The sequence below is a fragment of the Diplotaxodon limnothrissa genome, linkage group LG2, assembly GCF_057381915.1.
Source record: "Diplotaxodon limnothrissa isolate DT_005_m linkage group LG2, D_limnothrissa_male_GT1.1, whole genome shotgun sequence".
Classification (NCBI taxonomy): Eukaryota; Metazoa; Chordata; class Actinopteri; order Cichliformes; family Cichlidae; genus Diplotaxodon; species Diplotaxodon limnothrissa.
The window spans coordinates 36,334,943-36,355,808 of record NC_140597.1 but is presented as its reverse complement, the minus strand read 5'-3'; the positions used below and the strand labels follow the sequence as shown (position 1 = coordinate 36,355,808).

Below are 20,866 nucleotides of genomic sequence, written 5' to 3'. Positions count from 1 at the left end.
TACAAAATTGATTTAACATAATTATTTGTGTCTAGAAAGTGTTATGTTTCTCTTAAAAGTCACAGATTGAGGCGGAGAAAAGGTCATCAGCAACTAGACAGAAATCGTGGCCACGGGTCTCACCAGTGTCGCTGAGCCAAAAATAAACAGGACTGTAGCTAAATATACAGACAAGTGTTATTCTAATATTTATTTAAAAGACAATGGACTCTTAATTTTTAATAGTAGTACTGAGTTTGAAATTCTAATGTTGTTATAGCCCTACACTTGAGTGTGAGCAACATTAATTGCTACATAGGTTTGTGAAAGATGTGTACATTTCAAAACTGCGAGTGCTGCTGACCGACTTGCCAAACAGGTTTGCAAACCTCTGGGAATTTCCAAAGCATTTGACATGCAAACCTAGTTCTTTGGTAATGTCATGTAGTCTCAGAGTTGAGGCAGGCCTCAGATCATCATGGAAAGATTGATGAGAGATGGAGAGGTGGTTTTAGACTTCTATATTTTACAGCAGGAAGAACTTTACATATGCTAATTGTAATTTAAGGCTTTCAGTGATTTATTTGAACTGTTCTGTTGCCAGGGTGAAATGATTGTACAGCATAAATCTTTAACAAATCTCAAATACATACACTGCCACTAATATTTGATTAAAGGTCACTTAGCAAGTTGCACCTTAGCTAGCAAGATGCTTTTGGCAGTTATTTACAACCTTCTATCATAACTTTGTCAAGATACTTGAATCGGTTTAAACTGGTTGGTTTACTGGGGCATGGACACAGCTTTTCAACTTACTCCATAACTTTTTGCATATTTTTGGGAATGAAATTCCAGGATTCCGCTTTATCCATTCCAAAACCAATTTAGTATCATTTTCCTACCTAGAAAATCTAATTGTGTCTAAGCTTCAATTGTCTATCTGTTGAGGTAGGCAACTGAAGATTGTAAACGAAACTGGTGAAGCTGAAGAATTTGAAGGTGGTCCTGCTACATTTTTCTATCCACGCTGTGCAATGTAGAAGCACCACTGGCAGAACAACAGGCCTGGAACATGATGCCACACCACCATGCTTCACAGCTGGTGCAATATTGTTTGGTTTGAAAGCCTCACCTTTAATCCTCCTCCTACTTGTCATTGTAGCCAAATAGCTCAATCAAGGTCAAGTTTACTTATTTAATCAATGTCTTGTCTTTCCATAAAATCTTTTTCCTAAAGGCATTTCTGTGGGCAGCTGCAAATTTCATTCAAGCTTTAAGGTGTCAATTCTGAAACAGGGGCTTCTTCCTTGGTCAGCACCCACTAAGTCCAAGGGGGTGTAAAACTTGCATCACTGTAGACAGTGATGTTTGTATTATGTAAGTTTCCAGTTCATGGCAAGAGCCTTGATGATCCCTTACCAGTTTCCCCTCATCTGACATTTTGGTGACAGTTTGGGTCTTCTTCCAGACGTTGGCACGGTGGTGACATATCGGAATAACTTGTACTTTTTTTAACTGATGATCTTAGATTCTGCATTTGTTTAGAAACGACTGCAAAAGAAAACATAAATCTACAGTTCTTTTTTTAGATCATCACTGAGATCCTTGGACTTTCCCATTGTTCTGATCATTGGTCAGTCCAGTGAGTGCTGTCAAACAAATTCTTTTTATGCTAGTAAAGAGAAAATACCAGTTTTAGTGAAAACCTACCTCTCAGAATCAGATGGGAATTTTATTATGAACTAATCTGTCAGTTAGGTTAGTTCCTTGTCAATTTGCATATACAAGTGAAGTCCAAAGACAAAAAGCAGCAATCTGGCACTGGAGAATTTTTGGTATTTTCCCAAAGAAGGATTTAAACAGCTGACTGATTTTTTAATTAAATGGAAACCTATTTTTAGCACACATTTTTTGATCGTGGAATCCAAAACCAAGTTAGCCTTGTTTATGTCTATATGGTTACTTCCTGCTTTTGTGCATACCAAAGCTTCCATTCTCTTAACTGGTGACTGCATCACATGAGGCCTCGGTGTACTTCACCACTGAGCAGAAGAAATATTTTCTACAGCACTGTAACATAATCCAAATAAAGGACTGAAACTTCACGTGCGGGGTTTTTAACCGAGCTACTGAGTAGGAGGAGATCTAGTAGTTACCATGGTGCAAAAGGAAAGGAAACTGAGGTGCTGCATGGGCAATGTTGTTTTTATTTGCTTGCACTGTTCTCCTTGAACACAAGGCAGGGCTTCCACAATAATACTATCACATTTTTGCCAGGCTCCACCTCGCACAGATCACACTGCTGCCTTCAAGGGCTTGAATGAACATCAAAGGCAACTGTGTGATTTTGCATTCCTGTCAAGAGCATTACAACCTCTGGAGCTTCCCTACTCATGAAAAGCCCCCTCGTTCCCACAGCCATCTTTAATGATTTTCTAAACACTCCGGGTTTAGTGGCACGGCACATCATAGTGTGAGAGTCAAGTAAACACACGAGGCTTCCACTGTGCCTTTTTGGTCACTCTCCCTCCTCTCCATCTTTCTCCCTCTTCATGATGCACGTGTACCTCCCGTGGGCAAGGGGAGGGTGGCAGAGAAAAATCAGGAGGCAGAGAGCCAGAGCCTCAGATACCAGCACTGCATGCATCAATGATAGTGTGGCTGGCTGCCCTGCACAAAATATTATTTACAGCTCACGCTGAAGAGAGATTACAGCAGAAATCCTCTCCTCAAGCAGGAAAACCAGCTGACCTGGCAACACTTAGAGAGAGGCCAGGAGGAGGGTCAGGAACTATAATTATTATATTGCTTCTCCCTATTCACTCTCGGTGTCTATACTGCTCACACAGCGTGTGAGGGATTCAGCTCAGTGGTGACAACAGGTTACTGGTGCATAAGAAGTGGATAAAGAGGCAGTAAAGGCGGTGTAGCATTTATAAACGCAGATACTCCACTTTCAACTAGCCCACTCATGATTAACCGATGAGAAGGGCAATGAAACCAGTGGATGAACTTTAAAGAGGCAAGCATTTATTTCACCAATTATGAAATATCATGCCTAAGCGATTAATGTTGGCAAAACACCACCTTCCACCACTGAAAAAAATGTTTATGGCCAAGCACATAGCAGGGACTGTGCGATTATGCTTCCTGAGGACAAATATGCATTCATTATCTGGTTAAATTGATTTCAACTAACAGATGTGTCGTTTCACTTACACTAAGACTAACAGTATAAATTACCCACTGTATGTACAATATATATGACCAATTTTCTATATTCAAAATTTAAGAACCTGCATCAAGTGACATTCACAGCATTTATATTAACTGAATGGATGAAATAGTTGTTTTCACTAATCAATACTGAGTCAACAGATATGGACCATAAAGACAACACAAGGTGGCACACCTGGTTTGATAGATTATGTTTTGACTTACAAGTGAATAAATTTTTGGAGCCCAGAGAATAGAAACATTTCCCTGGGCATAGGTGTCTTCTCAATCGAGCTGTAGTTTCCAGGTGTTTACTGATATTATTGCTCTTGTGCATTGTTATTTATTCTTTTTTCCCCATTTTGTATTTCTGTCATTTTTTTTGCTTTTTTTAGAACTTGAAAACCATTTTAAAAGGTTTCATTATCATCACTGTAATATTGAAAGTGTTAATGACGATAATAATATTGTTGCTTAGGATGACGACAGACTGTACTTCCCTTTATCACTGCAAAACTTGCACTAAAAGTGCAGTTGACTCCCCGTTAATGCTAACTTGCATCTGTCGTGACTTCCTGGCTGGTAAGAACTTACCTAACATCCAGCTGCTTGACTAACGAGAGCCGTGAAGTGAGACAACAGCTGGTTCGTGTTATCTGGCGGTGTGAGGAAAACTGTTTGTTGCAATGTGTGTGGATTCAATCGCAATTACAACGAAGACAGCAAAGGGGAAATACATCACGCAAGGGCACGCTCAGCACTTCATTGTTATTTGGGGAGGGGAAGCAAAACCACAGCGGTTAAACGCTAGCAGTGGCAGCTGGACGTCATAAGCTAACCGTGTGTGTGTGCGCGTGTGTGTGTGTCAGGCACACATACCCAACGGTTCAGTCTTCTCCGTAGCATCTTTTCTTCCTTTAATTTCACAATGCTGATGAACTCTTCAGATTCAACAGACGCCTCCGGGCTCTGCTTCAGTTTCTCTGGTGAATAACTTTACATGTATGTTAGTAAACGTGCTAGCTCCTTGGCTATCTATTCTCTACTCTAACGTTAGTTCTAGCTATATGAAATGCCGCAGCGACGCTACATCGTTTCCATTTTGTTTGATTTCGGTATCTTCGCACCATTCGCATTCTCTCTCCCCTCTGAATATTTTCCCCGTTGCGGTGTACTAGTCGCGCTTCACGCTGCTCAAGGCTGAAACAGTGCCTGACATTTCGCTCTGAGCCCTGTTGCTTACACGCGAAGGAACCATTTGTCGCCCCCGAGTCTCGCCTTCCCGCTGACTCAAAAAGCTGGCTAACGCCACGGTAAAAACTAACTTCTCCTGCGAGTCCCCCGTGCACAGGTCGCCTCACCTCCCTGTCAAACAATTTTCACTCCAGCAGCAACAGCAGCAGCCCACCAACGTACCCACGTTCACAAGCTCCACCCGGCGAAGGTGCGGCTTGCACTGCACTGTGGGTAATGTTGTCTAAATTCCCGTGCTGGGGGACCAGCGTGACACCAAAGGTCAGGGAGTATGGACGCCCGTCTCTAGATGGGAAGAACTTCTAGGTTTTAGTTTCATTTTACATATTTTTCTCAGCTGAATTATTTTGTGTATGTTTCTGCATTAGGCAACATCTTATACCCCCAAATAACTTAAATCAAGTCTGTTAAAGTCAGTGTACTTTGTGGGCCACACACAACCCAGGAACATTTCCTTTCTGTCAAAGGCTTAACTAAACATTTCATACCTGACTTGTCTTAATATAAGAAAAATAACTCTGTTCTTCCATATGACAAATGTATAAAATTACTGGTAGTGCATTGTCCAGACTGTTTATGAAACATTTACAACAAGTTTATGTTAATTCATAGAAAATGCAGACATTTCTATAGTGCATAGTTTAAAAACAGAAACTTTTCCTTCATTTAATTGTTTATCTATTTCTTAATACTTTGGTTTGGTGTGGGCAATGGCAATCAATAGGACAAGCTGTAAAACTTATGAAGATATAGTTACAAATGCCTTCTGTTTGACAACCCTGACCTAAATGGTATGCGCACTGGGATACAAGCAATAACATCAGCTTAGTGAAAGCACACCAACATTGACACCAATGACAGGCAGAGTGACCAGATAGGCATAGAAACAAGTTAAATTTGAGGCAAAGAATATGTTTGTGCATTATGTGACAGATACCAAAAGGCGGTTTGATGCAATGTTATTATAGTTAATTTAAAAAAAAAGTTCTCATATAAAATAATTATTTAAAAAAAATGGAAAAAATTAAAGATAACCGAAACTTTACAAACTAACTTAAATAAAATACGGAGAAAATATCCTTAGTTCTAGCGTTTGTTAGTGTGGTAAAACTTTCTAAAAATTTGCCTGATTAGGCTTTGAAAAACTTATATCGTCAGACTTTGGATGTCTACAAGGCTGTGAGTCACTGCTTTCAAAAAGTTCTGTTTTTATGGTAATATCTATACTGGTTTTCCCAAACTTGCCCATTCTGGAAAGCCTTGGGTTTCAACCCCAAATAATGAAACTAACACTGAAACTAATAAAAACTCAACTAAAAGTAGACAAAAAGAAAAACTAGGTCTAAACCAGCCAACTCCCTCAGGACACTTAAACTCAATCATGGTGAGACAGTAACTGCCATTACTGTAATTCCTCACACTCAGTAGGTGAAATACAGAAAGTATAAACAGTTGCTGATGTCTGTCGTTATGGTTTTATTCTATAGTCTTCTTACAGTCACCTCTTCTCTTTCTGTTCTAGTAACTATGAAACTGGTTGCTGTTCTGTCTGCTAATCATCTCTGTGGCTTTGTGACTTAAGTTGATTTAGAATGATTCATTCAGAATGTGGGACATGGTCTCAGTATGTGGGACATATTGTCCCTGACAGCAGCAGTCTTGAAACACCTACAGTTGTTCAGCTCAAAGAAACTCAAAAGCCTAGGACGCTCACCCACAATACTAGGTCTCCAGTACCCAACCCAAGAGCATCTCTGGGACGTGCCAGAACAAGCCCTGACTGTAGAGTCCACAGAGGATTTATTGCCAAAGTCCAAATTCCAGACAGCACAGGAGTCCCATGGAGGTCCCTCATGCCCCAACAAGTCAGAACTGTTTTGACAAAAGGCATCTGCAATCTTTTATTACTTAGAGTCAGTATTTATGAAATAAGAAAATCCCATTTGAAATCATTTTTATACACCTCATGCTGTTTGAGGCATCTCCTGATATGATTACAGGAAGTGAGCAATCTTTCAAGTTTGGAAGGAGGGGTTCTGAAAATTCTATTTTAAATGACACAAAAAATGATCCACAAAGCCAGCACTCTGACTGCATGAAAGTAAATCATAAAAGCAACGCTGAACGTATTTTGAAACTATGCAAATGAAATATTTCAGATCTTAACTAGAGCATAATCCAGTTCATGATTTCTGTCTTCAAATCTCCCATCAAATTCTCTTCCGGCCAGCCAAAAGTTATATGCTTAGGAATTTCTAACTGCTTTTAGAATCAATGGTCTATAAGAGCTACCATAGCTTAATGCCAACCCATGATTATACTAAAATAGCAAAAATAATATTAGCCAAAATAAGTTATGATTAAAGATTTTTTAAATTTATTTATTTTTATAGAATAGATCTGTATTAGATTATTAACTACTGGTGTCATGTAGTATAATGTGTTGTGTAATGGACAAGTATGCCATTGTGTCACACTTCAAAATGCAGAATACGCTTGAATCATGTTAATCAAGGAAACGGAAAGAACTAAATGTTCTTTATCTGAATCTTTGACCTTAAACGCCATCGCTCAGCATGCTCAAGCTAGATGCTACAGGGCAGTACAGTGACCCTTTAGTTCTGAAGTTCTTGTTTGTATTTGTGTGGGTCATAGCATGAGTGGTGGCCTCAGCAGATTTTTTTTGCATGTGGCATCAGATTTGCATTCTTGCTTTGGTCACTGCCCTGCTTTAAATGAAATGTGCTCATACTGAAAAGCCATGCACTTTGTGAAACCAAAGGAAGTTCATTAGAAAAAAATGCTCACACGTTATCCCTCACATGAGAAATCAGGCATGTATTTGTGTGGTTGTGAAAGAGTGTTCTGAACCAAAAGAACAAACAAGCTACTAGGTATTCACACAGTTTGTGCTTAATACTCAGTGGAAACTAGATGTCAGCTCTGACAAAGAAGTGCATAAGCTTATTTTAGTCTGAAACCACAAAAGGGCAACTCTATGAAGTTTACTTATTCTGAAACTTATGAAAAAACTTTCAGAATAAGTTTGAAAAAAATATTAACATTTTAACTTTTTTGGTATTAATGTCTAGTATTATTGCTTTAACACTTTCAATTGTATTCAAATGTATGAAACAATCCATTGGTTCAAACCTGAAAGTCTTAAATGTGCTGTACCGCTACAAGAAAAAACAGACCATTTTAGAATAACCACATGTGTGCCAGAATAACCTTTGGCTTTAATAAGTTTAAATTGTTTCTAAAGAACCTACTAAAATATGTATAACCAGTGGTTTCCTGTAAGAATTACCATATAGCTTATGAGATTACATGTTTTGAGAGATAAGCAACCATTCACCCAAGTCCCTCTGTGAGTCACTTTTTTGTTTAAAGTCTCTTCCTCTTTGGGGCTTCTTTTTTCATAAACTGCATGATCGTTCTATGTTCCAAACTGTCTCTTTTGTTTTTATTGTTGTTGCTGTTGTCTTGCTGATTTAAACATATTAGGCCCAACCAAAAGTTAATAAAAGGCAGTTCAACAGCTGCATAAAGAGGTAGTGTCTATCACAAATCGTCTCTCAATGAACAGCTCCACAGCTGTAAGTTGGACTCTATCGCCACCACGTGGCAAAAGTAACAAATTACTCATCACATTTTACTTAAATTTTTTCTCCATGTTGAATCTCAAGAAAAATGTGCACTTGTTTTGTTAGTATTTCTTGTTTCTGGAATACTAAATCAATTGTATGCGACTTATTATTTAGTCTCAAGGACTGAAGATGTTATCTTCACTAGATGGACCGGTTTCATACCTGTGAATCTGTCAAACTTAAAAAGTGGGCCTATTGTGTGTTCTTATTTTATGTCATGTATACTGTTGCAGTGGCGGATGTTCACTGTAAACACAGCAAAAGTTTTAAATAATCAAGTCAGCATATGCGCTAGTAATCAGAAGAAAGTTGGCCACATGGGAGAACACATAGGCAAAATGCAGCCTGAGGTCCTCAGTCAGGCCCTCTGTGTCCTAACAGGAAAACCAAACCAATACATCCCACAAAAAACAACAAAAGCCAGCAGTTTCTCAAGGAATCTTCTTGCATTTTAAAAAACAAACCTAGGTCTACTGGTTATGTCTAACACAATTCATGAAATTTCGTGTCATTCTGTGTTCAAGTTTCAATCTACTTGTTTATGGCTCTCAAAATTTTGCACTACCCTGCATATTAAGGTCTTCAGTATGGGACTGTAGTAACTCTAATAATACTGTGATGTTTTTTGTAGATCATACTATTTTTATTTCTGTCTGTCTGTCTTTCATACAGGGCTCTCTGAAGAAATATTACACACCAAGCTAGAGGGATCAGTACAAGATAAATAAAGATTATTATGATTTGAATCAGGAAAAGTTCCCGTGCAGAGTCTAAAAATAAGACAATGTAAAACTTCAAGTGACTACAGGGTCATAAAAGGAAATGCTCAAGGTCTGTATTAGAAAAAATGGAAGAAAGAACATATTATAAATGTATCCACAGACAAAATGGTTTTTGTTGTTTTTGCTTATTTGATGTTTTTTTCTTTTTCTTTTGCGACTCTTTGATTTTGCATGCACAACAGTGGAGCGTTTTTTTCTGTTGCTGTAATTCAATGCATGTCCACATGGTGGCAACGCCGTAACATCAATAGGATGTCATAAACCTGTTGCTCCAGGAAATGATCATTGGTGTTGTATAAAGTTTATTGCTATAAAAAATTAGTCATGTTTTTCTCTTCATTACTGTTAGCGTTTTTTAACACTCCATATGAAGTGATGAGGGAGGTTGCACATCTACATACTGAAGCATCTCTGAACACATTTTATTGGTTGTGTTTACAAGATGTAAGTATTTCAAATTTGAAATGAGAAAGGGATAAACACTGATTTCTAAATTGTAGAAAAAAGATGAAGAACATACTAGTCATTTGAGGTATAACCAGCTGTACCTTCTTGCTTCTGCAAGAAAATGTGATCTCAAAGTCAAAGTTCAGAGGATAACAAGAAAAATCCATGATTTTTTTGCAGTAGGTTCTTTTGGTCTATTTCATGACTTATTGCAGCATTCCACACGTAGCTTCTATTTTTATTTATTTTCACATCATTTAAAATATTTGTGAACATATCAAGGTAAAAACTTTGTTAAATTACTAATTATATAATGCAGTTTTATTTGTCATCCAGAGTGTGCTGCGCCTACTGCATTCTGGTCCTGCATGAAGTGTACAGTACCTGCTGAATAAAGTGGGCATTCCTGTAGTGGTTCTGCCCCTGTGTGTCTCATTTGTAGCTCTGAATTTAAACTGACAGCCCCTGTAGAGGAGTCGGGAGACTTCCCTAGCCATCTGTCTTAGAGCAGCCCCCCTTCCCTCCCTCCACACATCCCTCATTCCCACACTGGGTCTTTGTCAGCAGTTCCTGTCCCTGGACTAGGCGTGGCGTGCGCAGAGGCTGGGGCGACCGTGGGTGCTTTCAGAGGCACCTGCAGATGGGACAAAGGGCCAAGGGTGCTGGGGCTGAAGACAGATTGATGCTTTGTGCACTGAGGCTGGAGAGAGTGAGAGAGCGCAAGAGAGAGAGAGTGAGGGTGGGTATGGGGGGGGGGGTAGTTAGCTGAGAAGTTTTCAGGGAGAGGATTTTAGGGGGAACAGGGGTGGGTTGGGGTGAAGGGGGAGGTCTGTCACTCTAGTCTGTGTGAGTCCAAGCTTTGGAGGACCCAGAGAGATTGACAGCTTTTGTGGATTGCATCTCTGCACAATGGTCGGGCTTTAATGGTCGGCAAAGCTAGAGTAGAGCTTTGGGGAAGGTTTCGAGGGGAGGTGGTGCTTGGTAGTGGTTGCGATGGTGGCGGTGTGGGGAGGCTAAGAGATGGGGGGCCAAAGGCTTTACTGCTTTGCTTGGTGGGGACCAATTCATGGGTATTCAGTCCAAGGCTCGTTATTCACTGAATGCATCCAGTGGAGGAATGCAGTAGCATCAATTAGAATGTGTTAGGAGATAGCAATGCAGGGAAGAAAAACCTTTCTCTCCCTTTTGCTCACAGGACAACACAGTCCCACTATAGGAGGTGTCAGAGCCACAAAGCCTTTTTTGTGGGTCTCTCTCCATTACATTACCAGTGCAATATGTAAGGTGGGGACTCTTTTGATTTAAATTAAGTGGAAAAAACACTAAATCCTATTTTTATTCAGCAGGGATAATGGCGTTATACTCTATAAAGGTCTTTAACTACTTATCTGTGGCTTAAAATCTTCCCCAGCTCCCTTTTCACTCTATCTCAGTGTCTTACTCTCATTGGGAGCATTATATTTATTCAGTGGTGGAGGGTCAAAGACAGACTGTTAAACAAAGTTGCTTGTAGCCTTAACTGCCGCATCACTTCTAATTGTGTATCACTGGGTCAGTGGTTTGTTGTGTTGTCCCCCCGCAAGAAAGGACGAGCGGATATGAATTTAAACAGTATCTAGTAAGGCATTGTTTGGAGTGGGCTCAGGCCACCTCTTCAGAATCAGAGGGCCTTTCAGACAAAAAGAGGTGTTTTTTTTTCTCTATAACTTTTAAGACAGTTATATAAAAGGAAGGGGAAGGAGCGGAAAACAGTTTGATGGTGATCACATGTCGGGGTTGACACACCATTCTGTTTTTTTGAATGTAGAGAGGCCAGTCGTACATGCCATTCAACCTAATTAGACTGCACTTAATTGAATGCTTTTTCAACTTGCATGCAGTAAACACATTCTGTATTTGAAAACAATGAAAATAGCTTTAATTTCAATCAGCCATGTCCCTTGGGGTTTTTCTTCCTTTTCCCCACTGAAACATCCCTGTTAAATTTCTAATTCACACTCCTTGTGAGAAATTTAGAAAACAGGCATCACGTCGGGGGAAAGGGGTTACTCTGCACTGACTAACTTGAACAAACTGATTTTTAAGTTTTTCATCCATGCACTCAGCATCCATTTTGTCTCCAATTTCCTTGCTTTTAACACAAGATGATACAGATGGCACGTGTGCTGAATGTGTGCGGAATTTTTGTTCTCCTTAGGTTTAATGAGAACTAACTGGCAGGAACCTCTTGTAGAAAGGTGTGGATTTCAATATGAGCAATTATGCTTCATTTGAAGCCAAATGAGCCAAATTTGCATCCTCTGAAAAGAGAACCAGAGTTAAACTGTATGAAAAGTGCAGTAAATTGGGGCAAACATCACAACGTGCAGAAATGCATCTCCGCTGTAATTGTGTAATTGTAGAAGAGCTCTAAATGCACGGCCCAATTAAACTTGCTTCTTCTGCAAGGCAAAGAATTGGCAGGTTATTATGCAGGAAAGTATCAGCAGATCTAAATAGCTGCCTCCTTCATGGGTGGGGATGGAGGGTGAGATCATTTGCAGGAAAATGGAATATCTGATCAAATATGGACAGATGTCTTCATACATGTCGAGCGGCTGTGAATTGGATTGGAAGAGGCAGGATAGATGGATGGCCTCGTCTAAGAGATAGAGCTTCCTGCCCTGAGTACTGAGGGGGCACAAGAGGAAAAGGGGGAGAGAGGGGGAAGGTTAGGCTCGCAGTGGGGGGAGACATTTCCCTGAAACACCAGTTGATGGGTTTCTCCCACAAAGGGTGGAGTGACGCATTCTGCACTGCTGCAGAACAGCCTGGTCTCTGTCTGGATTAGGCCCTGCAGCACACAAAGGAGAGCTCAAGTAAACGGTTCATGAATGTTGATTAATTGATGCCATTTTTTGCAGTGTGCCATGGAGATTTAGAGGGTAGGGTGCATGAGGGAGGTTGTGTGTAAGCCGGGAGGGCTGCGATCTGAGGCTGGAAATGTGTTTTTGTGAGTGTATTTTTCAGATATGCAAATCTTAAATGGTCGCAATAGATCACAAACTGTCACAAGTTTGATTCATAACTTCTGTGGAGATTCCTTAGTCGTTCTGCCTTCAATGAGAACAACAGTTTGCCAGTAAAAAGTTCTAAGAGCTCAATCAAGTCGGCACGCTGTGACTCTCTTTGGTCTCTGTATGCTTTTGCTCCCAATGGTGTTGTCAGATGTGCCCAGCTGGCACAGTAAGCAGCTCAGGTGGCAGAGGCAGCGAGAAGGTTCCCACGATGGGGTTTAGGGGTACAGGTGTCCTGGGAGAATGAGGGTGGCCCGGGGCGAGGAGGGGCGAAGCACTGGCCCATAGCCCACCTCAATGGAGGGATCCCAGGGGCCAACTCAATAGCCTGGGTTCCACTTGATGGAGAGAGAAAGGAGCGTTTCAGCCACTGCCCAGCAGGAAAGATCTGGTTGTGGGAGACCTCTTTCAGGACTCACTGTTTGTCTGAAGGCTGTCACAGCAGATGAGTACTCAGCAAACAGCGTGAACAAGGATTTGAACCAGAAAACCAACAGAGCCTTGACAATATTGTGATTGGGCCTTGTCTCTTTAGAGGGGCTGAAAGCCGAATTGAGAGCAGTAACAAGTGCACATTCACCGCAAGACGGGGATGCCTTTGGGTTGTGTTTTATGGTTTTGAGGCTTGCATGCGGTGGATAAAGCAAAATCATGTTAATCTCCCTTTTCTCTCATCTAAAAGCAGAATGGCAGTGAACCTGTGGCACTTTAATGGTCTAACTAAAGTCTTACAAAGTCATTCTTCAGTCAAATGCGAATCAGACATCTGTAATCGCTTGACCCAAAACAGAAACACTCTTTAAAAGTGTAAATAAGCACACCACAATATTTACACTGACTTTGTTCCTAAATGTGTTGCTTGTTATCAATAAAACTAAAGCCGTGGATGACACGAACGCACCCGTTGCAACAGAGACACTACCATAAATGTATGCATGTGGATAAATAGTAAGACATGTTATGTACACTTATGTGTAGATATTTACTCAATCTTTATGACTCACTCAGACGTGCAAGCCTTTGCTTGGTAGCTCATATCTAACTCTAGCGTCCTAGAGTGCAGGAGAGGAAAGAGGAACATACCAGATGCATACCGCTGTAACCACACCATAGTACCTTTAAGTGTTGTTGTGCTACAGTAGCTCAATATTAGGGATACAAATATCACTAATACCTTATTCATCATTTGGCTGTAAAATCTGTTTTGTTAATGTGGACCTGGGTGCTTTCACACCAACGGCTCTTTTAAAATCTATCCATCAGCACATGGGAAAAACCAAAATGGATAGTGGGATTCAGTAAATTCAGATTACACATAAAACAAACAAATTATATGCTTCAGTTTTGTTTCCCCTCTGACTTTGTATACATTTATTGACCGATTTATCCATTTGATGTTGAGTGAGAGGGGTATACAAAGAGCGATGTTGTCTTTTGGAGGAGTTGGGGTAACTTTGAAGGTTTCTGAAGAGAGAGGCTTGTGATGGAATGGGCCGGGAAGGACTGTGACTTCTCCATTGAGACTGGAGGGGCACGCTGGATTAGCTCGATTTGCCTGTGAATGGGTGCTTTCCATTATTCTTGTTAGGGAGCTGTCACATTGAATTGAGAAAGTGAAAACCTCCTTTTATCAACCTTTTCCAAGTGAAACTGAACAGGCAATCAATAACTGAATTCAGACTCAGGGGAAAGTCAAGCAGAATGATATGGGGCTGTTATAAAGGGAGTATTTGTCAAATTGCTAATGCGAAAAAGCGGATAACTGATGTAACTTTGGCTCCAAATGCCATTAAGTATAAGAGAACACTGAAAAAATAGAAATAAAGTCTTAACGGCACAAATAATGGTTTACTACTAATAATAATACTGTAATTACAATTTTTTCAAGCTAACACAATAACAGCCACTAACATTATTACTATCACACAATAGTAGTAATCACAACTTTCATAAAGAATTCAATTTAAAAAATAGAAAATATAAAAGTTACAAACATTTTTTTTTACTTTTCCTTGCTTCTTTTTTTTTTTTAAGAATTTTATTACAGAATAACTTAAGACCATTTGTCATATGTCAAATCGGCTTCCACAAAATGCATTTTTATTTGCAAATAATTTTACAAAGAGCTCAGTACAAGATCATGACTGTTGCAGGACTAAACAAACCGAGAGTGGCTCACATTTTATTATACGAATGACACCATATTGTTTTGGAGTTTCATTATATTGACCTTATTGTGCCATTGTGCTTGTTCTGACACCATGATAATGCCTGAATACGGAGGGAATTATGCCCTGTATAAATAGATCCCATAGTCAAAGATCGCCTCAATTATCCCTCTACACATTGACAACATGAACAGAATAAAAACTAAAGCCTTAGTCCAAGCTGGTCTCAAGGCGCTCTTCAAACATTGTTTTGGCCTTTGTAAGAGGGGCAGAGGAACATCATCGACATCAATACCAACAGAGAAAAGAAATGCATTCATCTGATACATTAAATACTTACATGTATTATAAAGAATTAACTGAGAAATCATATATATATTTATGGCAGCTCTTTAAATGCATTTGTTTTTTTTAAATAACGCAAGTCTGTTTGTTCCCTCTTTATTGTGTAATTCTTATTATGGATTTTAAACCTATTTAGCAAAAGCTATTTTTAATGTTTACTGTGTTTGCATATTAAATTGCACATACTACCACAGAGAAGGGGTTTCTGTACATGCACACCATTAATCAACACATTTTCTCATACTGCTGCTTCCAGTTTTTACGCTGAATGAAGAAAATGAATCGGATCATTTGGTCTCATCAATCAAATTGGTAATTGATGTCTTAATCGTTATACAGTTAATTGAGCACCTTGATTGTTGCCTGTCATTGTTCAGAGTATTTGGATACATTACCCAGTAGCCAGCCTGCATCAGTTTGGGGGAATTAGAACAAAGGGATTTAATTTTATTGCAATAAAAACTATACAGTTTATATAAAAGTAATGCCATATTGCATATTAAAGAATTGTATTTTAAATTTTAAAAAGATGGTTATCTGTCTCGCAAATTGTTTTAATTTTAAGAAATTAACTTAAAAATAATGATAGCATGAATCTCTTAAGTGCTCTATTCCTGCCAAAAAAGTGTATGTGAGGTTTTCATCAGTATAATTGTCATCAATCCATCTTCTGTGCACAGTGAAGTGATAACAGCTTATGAAAAATGACTCATGGCTTTAATGAGTGCCTCGCCTCTTCGTGGTAAGCAGGTTCACAGCACTCCATGAAACACCAATTCTCCATTTATTCCACTTCACTGTTTTAACTCCACCTCATATACCATCTTGCCTTCAATTTTTCACATAACGAATTCCTCTTTCTTATTGCAACCAGCGCAGAGATTAGTTAAACGAGTAAGACTCTGGGCCAGGCGAGTGATGATAGAGGCCACAGCCTATAAACACCCTTTGATCCCCTGCAGAAGGGAATAGGTGTAGGATAGCAGTTAGGGCTCAGGGGAAACTGTAGGGGAAGAGTCCTTAATTGAGTTACAGAATACTTTAATTACAACTGTTTCCCACATTCCTGCTCTTAATGGCTTGCGCACAATATGAGCCACCAAGGGGTAAAAGAAAAAAAAAACCTGCACCTAATTCAATGCCCGGAGCGCAGCTGCAAGGCAATTATCATCAAGCACCCCTGCATCTGTGTACAAACAATCTCGCAGCTGCTGCCATTGATACTGTACATGCAGAAAGGCACAGATTGACCCCAGTCTCTAGTATCGCCTCCAGACCATGACCCATTCATTTAGGAGGCTTTTGTGACACCGATGAAAACTCAACCTGTTTACAGTTTCTAATGAGTTTACATGCGCTGTTTATCATAGCGCCTTGTGTTTGTGGACATATACAGCATCGTTTAAATGTTGCATCATCGTGAAAAATGCTAGCAATAAAAATTGTTAGACGATTACTGGAAGGTCATTTGATTTTTTTAAACATGCTTTATAGAACACAGAAGTAATTAGACTAACAATCATCACCTCTTTTCAGTCCATCCTGAATTTCCTGTTGTAGATGGAACCACACCTCACTACAGGGATATTTTCAAGTCATCTACAAGCCGGCAAGTTTTCAGGATTGGGAATTTTTAACTTTTTTAAGTGTAAATTCCTGTTCCAAATTTTTTTGGGGGATGATATGGGTGTTATTCAGTACTTCTTTAAGAAATATATGAACATATATGATCATGTAACCTCTATAATCTGCTTCTTCGTTAAACCCTCTAATAAAACGTCACTTTTCACTTTAATTTTTAGGTATCTTTAAGGACAGCCACAAAGTTTTACCATTTAACACTTGCATAAGGGATTTTCTAAATGAGCTCTTTAAAGTTACAAGATGTTTACACACCAATCAGAATTCTTTCAGTTCAGTGTTTAGATGCCCAAACTGACATATAAAGCACCTTAGTACCACTGTGGCTAAGTGCACCGTGTATTCACAGCATCTGCATGTTTTACAATACTTTTTAGCTTCCAGTTTTGTACACATATTTAAACAAATGCCACCATGGTGGGCATGTGCGTGTCTAAGCTGGATGGATGCGTGTGACCAAGAATGTGAGTGGGGTAGTGAAAGTGGGTGAGTGGGCCTATTTGTGTGAGGAGCACACCAGCGAGGGCCACTGTGGGACAGAGGGGGAAATGGAGGATGACTTTATGACACAGAGGGCATAGGATCGGAGACAGAAACAGAGAGAGCCTAGTGGAGGCGGAGGTGGTATGGGGAGAGGGGCTGCCCGAGCTGTCAGCTCTGAGGAGCTGCTGGAAGGCTCAGCGGGAGCCCAGCTTGGCCCCCAGGATGCCTTGTCACCACGGCGAGGGCCTGGAATGCACCAACACACAATGAGCTCCTGGGGCTTAGAGGGCACTCTGATTTGATAACCACATTAAAGTCCTAGCAACATCTGTTGGGGTGCAGGAGAAAGGCCTACTGGCAAGCTTTAACCCCTGAAACTGGGATCATTAACCCTCAGCCCTGTGAGAGAAGGGGGAAGACAGCCCTCTATTTGTCAGCCGCCCAGCACAGGGCTGAGGGGGCTAATATTTTACTAAAAACAGCGTGAGAAGAGAAGCAGCTCAGGGCACCATGGGGAGTGCTCCTTCACACTTTACACACAGATTAAGAGGAATGTACAGTCTGTTTTGCTTAATGGAACTAACAAAATAACATTTGCATAACCTCCAAAGTAGAGGCTTTCTGAGCATGTCACTGATTTACATGATATTGATCAAACAGCTCTGCTTGTCTCCACTAGTTTAGACTGCATTAAAAAGTTAGCATTAAAATTCATGTCACTGTTCCTTCGCTTAAATGAAAACAAAGCATCATACTATACATCAAATGCAATAAACTGTTGGTATACATTAACATAGATATGCCAGGATTATTTTCCTCTCTGATTTGTTAATGTGCAGTAAGAGGAGAGGGGGCAAAGTTGATAGAGGATGGATGGAAATAACAGGTGTCCTGTCACAAAGACATCTCGGGCTTCGGGATGCTCCGATGCTTCGTGGTCAGCTCCAAGCCTCATCCACCTCCACAGGTTTCAAAGGGAAGGCCACCTCTCTGTAATGAATAATTAGGGAAACAAAAGGCCCAGAGGGGGTGAGAGGCTAGGGAAGGAGGGGCAAGCTGTGGAGGGTTTAATGTAACTAGACCAGATGCAGAGAGGTTTTTGCCCCTGTGCTTCATAGAAAACATCATCCTAAATGTATTCCCTGGAGATGAGGGCCTGCAGGAGGTGCCCCCGATGCACAGGGTCCTCAAGTACCTCCACACAAGTAATCCCATTCACTGCAGCTCATTACATGGGCAATTAAGTGCTGGGGTAGGGGAGAGGGATGGGGTAAGGGGGTGATGGCAAAGAAGTGTGTATGCGCCTGTGTGTGTGTGCGTGTGAGAGAGAGTAAGTGTATGGAGGGTAACAGGCCCATCACTGGGTTTTAAGGATCGAAACCCCTACCAATCCAATTCCCCCTCACCCGGCTTCACCCTCACTAGCCGCCCCCTCCCGGATTCTTCACCTGGGCTGAATCTCTCTGGACACCTGCCTCTCCTAATGAAGATCCATGGCTTCATTTCCATTTCTGGAGTCATATCAGAGACGGCCAAGCACAAAACAGGCCTGTTTCCTCAGAGGCCTGGAGAGCCGGATAGAATGACACGGCTAAGTGCTCTGGCAGAGCAGGGCAGCTGCAGAGCCTGAAAATGGGATTTGGTTGGGGGTTCTGAAGTGGGGGGCTCGGATGGAGAGGACCTGATGTTTGGATTGGCCACAATGGCAGCCGTGTGCTACCTCAGCAGCTCCTTGGTACTAATGAGGCTTTCTGCAGAGATGGAAGAGAAGAGGAGAGGGCATGAGGAGGAGGAGAAGAGGAGAACAGAGTAGGAGTGTACCACTACACACCTACCTCACACACTCTCACCTCCTCTGCTGATGACAGCTATGTTAACTCTTGAGAACACACACCAAGGGTCTTCTACTACACAGAGCAGACATAAACAGGTGTCAAGACTCACACAACTACCAAAGGACCTGCTTTCTGCAGCTGCTTAAGCTCTTGTTGGCAGTAGCTGACATGACTACAAACAATTTTGGCACATGTTCTACACATTTTTTTGCATTTAGTGAAAATAGGTGGGGAAAAAAGCAGATCATATTGGCACAAACCAAGAGATCACAAACCACAAAACATGAAGAAAAATGTCGAGGTCACACAAACACATTCTCAAACTTTGTAGAAACTTTTTATTGATAAAAAAATATGACTGCATACCACTATTGAGCTTTTCCCACCCCACCCAGTTACCACCCAGCACAGCGTGCATGTGTGTCTTTCAGTACAGTGGTTAAGGCTGTGCTTGTTAACATGTTCTAGCTCACTGACTCCTCTCAGCACCTGGGGCTAGGGACTCAGAGCTGAGCCAGGTGAGGGAGATGAAGAAAGGAAAACAAACAAGCTGACCCCCTAGTCTTATCACAGCTGCCTCCTTAAATGAAGAAACTTTAAGAAGCCCATGTTCTTGTTGTATTAGGTCAAAAAAACAGCCAGTTCAGGCAATGATCAAAAAGTATTTTGATTTTAATTGTCATAAATAGCCATCAGATATTAAAAGGAGATTGGGAGGGGGCCATATTATATGCATAAAGTGGCCACTATGTATAAAAAACCAGTAAAGGTCAGTGCATGAGGCATAAAAGGTGACCTGTTTGTGTAGGTACAGGACGAGCCTGTAGGGGAGGAGGGTTTAGCTAAGGACTGTGTACGGTGTCATTTTGCAGGCCCCTCTGCACTCACCTGGAACAGAGCACTTCCCCTCCCCAAGTCTTATCAGTTCCCAGAGGAAATACCTGCTGCAGGTAAACACGACCTTTCGACCCCAGGAACATCCACTCTGCCCCACTGTCAGCAGCCAGTGTCCCCGTCCTGGAGCCTGTCTCGGCCTTAATCCAAGGATTACCTCTACCTCAACTTCTAACTCCAGGCTCAGAGCCTCGTAACTGCATTTAGCACCATGTTCAGACCAGGTCTTCTGACAATCCTTCAACCCCTACCCCAACTACCTGAGATGTTGTTCTTCATGCACCGGTGAGAAAAACCTTTATCCCTTCACCCCGACTCTTCCCCCATCCCCTCATCCCTCTGTCTCAAATTTAATCTTATCTACATATCACCAGGTGTAACCAAATATGCCTCTTATCAACCAAAGTGTCTTCAGCTCTGTTTTGCATTGTCACTCGAGTGATTTATTTTGGGGAGGAGAGGGGGACTGAATTAAATAATATGTCATATGTCAAAGGAATAGCTGTATTTGTGATGGAAGTTGGCTTCATTAGGGAATGAGAAATTTGATGAACTTTCAAAGTGATCGCATTAAAGAATGATCGTAATTAAAATGGAGTCTACTTTTAATGACTCTGGAGTGTAATTAATTCTTCAACTGTATCTATAACACATTTTCTAATAAATGTGTGGGTGGTGATTTATATTTAATTACTTCCTTAAGAATTTTGAAATAGGAGTTTTTCTATGAATTATGACATAGCCGGTCATAATGGTGAAGCAAATGCCACACCCTACTCATTTTAACGGCGACACATATGTATGCTCACACAAGCACCAGTGAATGAGCACAAGTAAATATGCATAGATAAATAGGTGCAGGGTGATATAACACTCACAGTGCTTGGCATTGCTGGGACTACAAAGGTGGGGGAGGCTCTGCTAATTCTATCACTAGTGTCCAGGAGTCTCCTGCCTGCCTTCAGGACATAGACTAAGAGGCTGGCAGTGCCCTAACAAAACCTTCCCTACGCTACCATCACAGGGTCAGGGTTATGCTCACACCCCTAGGTTAACCTCCATCTCTCCCAACCCCCCACTCTTCCTCCACTGTCACCTGAGCCACACAGGTGAATG

General features: G+C 40.9%; 1 protein-coding gene across 2 annotated transcripts in view; it reads right to left on the bottom strand.

Moving 5' to 3' along the window:
• atp11c (ATPase phospholipid transporting 11C (ATP11C blood group)) overlaps positions 1–4,566 on the bottom strand; it is a 40,001-nt gene extending 35,435 nt beyond the window's left edge. For both annotated transcript variants that reach the window (XM_085363238.1, XM_085363235.1), the window contains exon 1: positions 4,075–4,566. In XM_085363238.1, the coding sequence (XP_085219364.1) occupies positions 4,075–4,101 (27 nt within the window). In that variant the 5' untranslated portion in view covers positions 4,102–4,566. The remainder of the gene's footprint in view (positions 1–4,074) is intronic.
• Between the last annotated feature and the right edge of the window lie 16,300 nt (positions 4,567–20,866).